Below are 7,511 nucleotides of genomic sequence, written 5' to 3' on the forward strand. Positions count from 1 at the left end.
TGCCTTCTCTCTTTCTCTCTCTTCCCCTACTTTCCACCCCCCACCCTTTTCTGCTTGCTTTGCACTATGTGCCTGGATAGTTTGTAGATATAATTATTGACTGGCGTCTGGGCTATTGCAGTACGGGGGGGTTAGGGAGGAAGGAATCCACCCCCACCCCCCCAAACCCTTTTTTCTCTTTCTCTGGGATCGGACATTGGAGCACTAAATGAACTTGAATTGTGTCTGTGGCGAGCAGGATGGTTGCTGTTACTTTGTGATGAGATCTGGGATGAATTGCTCGCTTTAAAAATGCTGCTTTGGATTCTGTTGCTGGAGACGTCTCTTTGTTTTGCCGCTGGAAACGTTACAGGGGACGTTTGTAAAGAGAAGATCTGTTCTTGCAATGAGATAGAAGGGGACTTACACGTTGACTGTGAAAAAAGGGGCTTTACAAGTCTGCAGCGCTTCACCGCCCCGACTTCCCAGTTTTACCATTTATTTCTGCATGGCAATTCCCTCACTCGACTTTTCCCTAATGAGTTCGCTAACTTTTATAATGCGGTTAGTTTGCATATGGAAAACAATGGCTTGCATGAAATCGTTCCTGGGGCTTTTCTGGGGCTGCAGCTGGTGAAACGGCTGCATATCAACAACAACAAGATCAAGTCTTTTCGAAAGCAGACTTTTTTGGGGCTGGACGATCTGGAATACCTCCAGGCTGATTTTAATTTATTACGGGATATAGACCCGGGGGCCTTCCAGGACTTGAACAAGTTGGAAGTCCTCATTTTAAACGACAATCTCATCAGCACTCTACCTGCCAATGTATTCCAGTATGTGCCCATCACCCACCTCGACCTCCGCGGAAATAGGCTGAAAACATTGCCCTATGAGGAGGTTTTGGAGCAGATCCCTGGCATTGCTGAGATCTTGCTAGAGGATAACCCTTGGGACTGCACCTGTGATCTGCTCTCCCTGAAAGAATGGCTAGAAAACATTCCCAAAAATGCCCTGATCGGCCGAGTGGTCTGCGAAGCCCCCACCAGGCTTCAGGGTAAAGACCTCAATGAAACCACTGAGCAGGACTTGTGTCCTTTGAAAAATAGAGTGGATTCTAGTCTCCCGGCTCCTCCTGCCCAGGAAGAGACCTTCGCTCCTGGCCCCCTGCCAACTCCTTTCAAGACAAATGGGCAAGACGAGCATGCCACCCCAGGGTCTGTTCCAAATGGAGGTACAAAGATCCCGGGTAACTGGCAGCTCAAAATCAAACCCACACCACCGATAGCAACTGGGAGCGCCAGAAACAAACCCCCAGGCCAAGGCTTGCCCTGCCCCGGGGGCTGCAGCTGTGACCACATCCCAGGTTCAGGCTTAAAGATGAACTGTAACAACCGGAACGTGAGCAGCTTAGCTGATTTGAAGCCTAAGCTCTCCAATGTTCAAGAGCTTTTCCTCCGAGATAACAAGATCCACAGCATCCGAAAATCTCACTTTGTGGATTACAAGAACCTCATTCTGTTGGATCTGGGCAACAACAACATCGCAAACATAGAGAACAACACTTTCAAGAACCTTTTGGACCTCAGGTGGCTGTACATGGATAGTAACTACCTGGACACTCTGTCCCGGGAGAAATTTGCTGGGCTGCAGAACCTGGAGTATCTGAACGTGGAGTACAACGCGATTCAGCTCATTCTCCCTGGTACTTTTAATGCCATGCCCAAGCTGAGGATTCTTATTCTTAACAACAACTTGCTGAGGTCCCTACCCGTGGACGTTTTTGCTGGGGTTTCCCTGTCTAAGCTCAGCCTGCACAACAACTACTTCATGTACCTCCCAGTGGCAGGGGTGCTTGACCAATTAACCTCTATCATCCAGATAGATCTGCACGGCAACCCCTGGGAGTGCTCCTGCACCATTGTGCCTTTCAAGCAATGGGCAGAACGTCTGGGCTCCGAGGTGCTGATGAGCGACCTCAAGTGTGAGACGCCGGTGAACTTCTTTAGGAAGGATTTCATGCTGCTCTCCAATGACGAGATCTGCCCCCAGCTGTACGCGAGGATCTCGCCCACGTTAACTTCGCACAGTAAAAACAGCACTGGGTTGGCGGAGACCGGGACGCACTCCAACTCCTACCTAGACACCAGCAGGGTGTCCATCTCCGTGTTGGTCCCGGGACTGCTCCTGGTGTTCGTCACCTCCGCCTTCACCGTGGTGGGCATGCTCGTGTTTATCCTGAGGAACCGAAAGCGGTCCAAGAGAAGGGATGCCAATTCCTCAGCGTCCGAAATTAATTCCCTACAGACAGTCTGTGACTCTTCCTACTGGCACAATGGGCCTTACAATGCAGACGGGTCCCATAGGGTGTATGATTGCGGCTCTCACTCACTCTCAGACTAAGCTCTACACCCAAAAGGGGGAGAAGTGCAGGAGGCAATATACCCTCCTCTGCCTCCAGCGTCTCGTGGGAGCAGGAGAACATTGACCCAGATCTGGAGTGTCACAAGCCCCGACGGACATAAGTAAATAAATAACTATGAACTCACTCGACTTAAGAAGCTCTAGCCCTTAAGCTTCCCTCTGAAAACAAAGAGCAGGCTGTGGAGCTGGGAGTGCAGCTAACTCGCTCTTTGCGCCTTTTGACTAAAAGCATGGGGCCTGCCAGAAGAATGGAGCGCCGCTCTGGGCCAAAGGTCCCGTGGGGCTGGCTGCAGTGGCTCTATACATATATACATATATACATATATCACATCTATATAGAGAGATAGATATCTATTTTTCCCCTGTGGATAGCCCGAAGATGGCTCCCTGTTGATTATGCAGGGATGGGCAGTTGCACGAAGGCATGAATGTATTGTAAATAAATAACTTTGACTCCTGACAAGAACAAAAAACAAAAAAAGTGCTGCATGGCTCGCATGGAATCCCGATGCTCCAGGGACTCTGCCCCCCAATCCCAACACCCCACTGAGACTGGAGACGGCGTCACAGCACCCATCCTCGTACCTGATAAGTCCCATCGTATCAAACTTTCTATAAACAAATTACAGTATAATCAGAAAGTGCCATTTCGCCATTATTTGTGATTGGTAGGCAGTTCAGAGAGTATGTTTACTGTGAAAAAAAATGTAAAGGTTTTATTTAAGACATTTGCATGGCTAGTCATCAGTCCATTTTATGAGTTGACAATGTATTTTGTTGAGCAAAGTTTTTAAGGGTTGTTTTGGATTATCTTATATTGATGGTGATGTTTGTTTTTATTTTAGTTTCTGAGGGGGAATATTTTTCTATACATATCCAATAATGCCTTCCATCTGAATGTAAAATAAGTACCCATGATTTCTATTATAGTAACAGTGTAATTATTTAAGAAAAAAGATTCTGGGGCAGTTAAGCATGACCAATTAATGTCATTCTAGTGCTTAGGCTGCGATCCTATGGTAGCAATTGTGTGCTGGTATAAATCTTACTTATAAAGTAGGAACAAAGAACCGAGGAAGCACGTGAAACTTACTAATTCTATTCGAGGATTTTATAATGGCATATTTTTTCAGTATTAAAGTGAAAATGTTTTCAAATCTGGGTCCTTACATTTTTCCAGTTTTCTATTTGGATTTATGGTTGAAGGGGTGGGGGAGGGGGACTGTTGGGGTGGCTCCTTTCCTGGGTACCAGAAAGGATCTCACTATAATCACCTTAATGTTTAAATATTCACTAGCTCTCCTCACAGTCCCTCACATCCTCTTCGACTTTACTGCTTTTTACACTGTCCATAAAGTATGGTTTTACCCTAACAACCTCCCTCCCTTCCCCCTCTCCTAATGCGTCACTGAATCCCTTTATTAAAACTGGAAGTCCCTCACTGTTGATTTTGTTGGTGCTGCCCACACTGCAGATATATTGGAGATGTTAGTATAGATTTGATTTAATTGACTCTGTCTAGATAGGTCTCATTAAACAGAGAGGGATTTCATTGGTCAGCACTCCGCCATGAAAGACAGCCCTAATGACTGCTGGTTGAAATGCTGCTGGCATTTTGAATTCAACATCTGCTGAAAACGGTAAAACTAATTAGTGACCACCCACCCTCCCCGCCCCAGCAACTACAGATTGAAAATTGTTGAAGTACTCATCTTTATGGGAATCAATCATTATCCTAAAGAAGTGTTTGACTCTTATCATTCCAGTTTTGGCTATGGCCCAGTAATTTTCAAGGGAAAGCAGTAAACTGTTGGAATTTTACTGACCAGTGTAATTCTGGTCTGAAGCAGATGCCAGAGGGAATTCTAAGCAAGTCCATTTTATCAGCAGTTAGGTTACAAACCACACACATTGATGGGATCTGCATTCCACCACATATCCACTCTTGAGAAGTATGGCAAAGACAGCAGACCACACACTGAAATCACAGGATTCAAAGCTAGCTGCGTGAAAGCCCTCAGAAGCTGTTGCAACTAGATTTGTCAGTTAGAATTCACATCCTAAAAGGAAATAATTTCCTAGAACAGTGATGTTCTGGCATATATATTCTTTATTTTAACACTTTTAAAACAAAATCTTTATTGTAAATTATGACTCTCCCTAGGGGCATCCATTATTTATTTCCCTTGATTCTTTTGTTTGTGAGCTGCATTTCATAATGATAAAATAAGAAACGATTGTTCTCTGGCAGTTGCTCTTGGTTTTTTACTTATTATTTGTTTTTCATAAGAGAGCTTTAAAACTTTTATGGGAAAAATGATGCACTTTTGGTAAGCAATCAACAGATTTGTTCATTGTGAAAAACATGGTAAAGGAGGTGAGTAATATCTCCTACTACCTTAAGAAAGAAAAGAGGAAAAAGGGACGCCTTACCAATGTCTCTCATGAAAGGCAGCATTTATGCATTTATTGAAAAATATCAACTGGGGCATAGTAGGAAGTTTTACAATTGATACATGATTAGGAAAGATTAGGGGACAAAATCTGTCATAGAAGGTGTGAACAGAGAAATTTTCCTTAAGTAAACAGAAATTACTGTGTAATAGTCATGTCAAAACAATCAAATTGTCAAAATAATATTTTAATGACCTCGCTTAGTATTTGTACGGCAGACATGCTACTTTACATTCTCATTTAAGTTTCAAGGTCACAGGGCAATTTTCCAAATAATGTTATTTCCATTATATAGATGAAACAAGTGAGGCTCAAGGATAATACAAGATAATTTAAATCATAGATGCTAAAAATAGAATGACATCTAATTCAATTTCCTTCATACTTCAAAACCTCATTTTTATATAGAGCAATCATCATACCAACCTTTTAAAAATTATTAAAGCACAAAGCCATAAATACTAATACCATAAAACAGTTTGAGAATGAGTTTCCAGTTTCCCACTTATAATATTGTTGGCCTTGTGTACCTTTAGTTTGTATATGACAAAACAACCTTACCTCAAATTCAGTGAGTGAGCTAAATTTGTACTACTCTTCCTTAGAATAAAAGAAAATAGTTAAGGAAAAAGACGAGTGTACTTTAGGATACATATTTATACCATTGAATCTATATTAAGTTTGCATTGATTCCAATCTTAAGAATGCTGCTAGAATCTTAATAGATAATGATATTCATGAAAGCCTATAGAGAAAGCATGTCCTCTGACTTCATGATTATAATAATTGATTATTAAGATTGACTGTTCTTTATTCACTTTAGTAAAGCATCTCTGCCACAATTTAACTTACCTAGCAAAGTTCTTTTAAACACTTCACAGAGCCACATACAAGTAAGTAATATATTTCCATAATGTGTGTGGTTTCTCACATGTGTTTTATGTGAACGTGCTTAGTATTTTTTATTTTCTCTTTACACAAAATGCTAATATAACTGTATTTTGATGTTCATCGATAATGTATCCTGTTTCTAGTTAAATCATCTTTTAATGCATCACAAAGAGATGGAAAGTTTTTTTATGGTGACCAATGGGAAGGAAAAGAGAACCAGCCAGAGTGTCCTATATAGTTAAGTGGCTTAAAAAAAAAAACTTGAAGCTGCTGTGGTTACTGCTGTAATTAAGATCTTGATAGAATTTCAGTTGTTACCATAGAAATTTGTCTAATACTTTTTTCTTGTTTATACAGGAGGAAGCTGGGATAAGTGTTTTAACATTAAGACAATGCAGTTGCTTTTTTAAACAATATTTATACTATGTGTAATTAGAATTGTCAGAAATTTCAGTAACAGCTAAAATTATATTGGTCAACTCAAAGACAATATATTATTTGGCTCTACGATTTTTTTTTAAAAAAAACGTAGTTAGCATAGAGAAAGAAATACATGATTTTTCACGTGTTGATAATAGGATTGTAGAATGTTAAACATAGTGGCTTTTTTTCAGCACTTCTGCTGGCTTGTTTATACATATTTTTATTTAAGGTGCTTTCTTGAATAAAACGGTAATGTAAATTATGCTAACAATTTAATTTCAGTATTAATTGAGACTTTTTCATCTTTGTTTTACTTTTCCTTTCAAATTGTAATCTGCTATATTTTTGAAGGCTAGATTCAATATAATATAAAGGAAAGTAAGAAAAATCATGTTTCAATGATTAATATAATCTTATCTGTATATATTATAACTAAAGAAAGAGAGTCAAATTAATTAAATTTTAAATTTCTCTCTGTCATTCTTTTTTTTTCTTCCATCTGTATTCTTACTAGAAGCTATTTTCCAAACTCACACACAGGACAATTTTCATGTTAGTTTTCATGTTAGTATTGAAAGTTAAAGCAACACCATCAAATCAATTTCATGAGAGCATATTGTACAGTCCCTGTGACAGTCCATGAGACCATTCCCGACAGTCCATACCACCTCCTACAGCCCATGAGACTACCCCCTACAGCCCATGACACCACCTCCTACAGCCCACAACACCACCTCCTACAGCCCACGAGACCATCTCCTATGAGACTACCCCTATAGTTCATGAGACCTTTTACTATAGTTCATAAGACCACTCATTATATAGTCCATGAGACCACCGCCAACAGTTCATGAGATCATCTCCTACATTCCATGAGACCACTCCCTACAGGCCGAGAAGTGGAGCAACATAAACAGGTGTTGACCATGCTAGGTGCTATCAAAATTTGATTGGATTTCAGAAACAAATGTAGAAGAGTTAAGGTCATGATGAAATAACTGTTCAAGAATTATACTTTGTAAATAAAATAGACCACTGAACAAATCATCTTGGGATTTCTTTAAATCTTTAAAACACATTGGCTTTTTTCAACTGCAGTAGATTGACAATTTCAGTTTATGGGTTTAGACCTGGTTTGTCAAACTATTGGTTAGACTATTAGTTCTTCTTCTGTTGAATTCTAAAATAGACTGATTAGGATATACTGTTGACATAGAGTTGTATTTCATTTGTCATAAAAATTTTCTGGAATTATTTAAGAGTATTAAGTATGGATTATTTGTTGTCAATCTTAGTTATGTACTTTCTAGATAAAGAATATGGTACCCCTTGGTGTCTTA

General features: G+C 40.2%; 1 protein-coding gene across 1 annotated transcript; it reads left to right on the plus strand.

Annotated features, from left to right (window-relative positions):
• Positions 1-291: 291 nt before the first annotated feature.
• Positions 292-2,382, plus strand: Slitrk1 (SLIT and NTRK like family member 1). Its single transcript, XM_038310695.1, has one exon. It carries the CDS (start codon positions 292-294, stop codon positions 2,380-2,382), a length of 2,091 nt encoding a protein of 696 aa, XP_038166623.1.
• Positions 2,383-7,511: the final 5,129 nt, after the last annotated feature.

Source organism: Arvicola amphibius, chromosome 13 (assembly GCF_903992535.2).
Source record: "Arvicola amphibius chromosome 13, mArvAmp1.2, whole genome shotgun sequence".
Taxonomy (NCBI): domain Eukaryota; kingdom Metazoa; phylum Chordata; class Mammalia; order Rodentia; family Cricetidae; genus Arvicola; species Arvicola amphibius.

Excerpts from the sequence above, each read along its gene's own strand:
- Slitrk1 (XM_038310695.1), top strand. The coding sequence starts at position 292 with ATGCTGCTTTGGATTCTGTTGCTGGAGACGTCTCTTTGTTTTGCCGCT.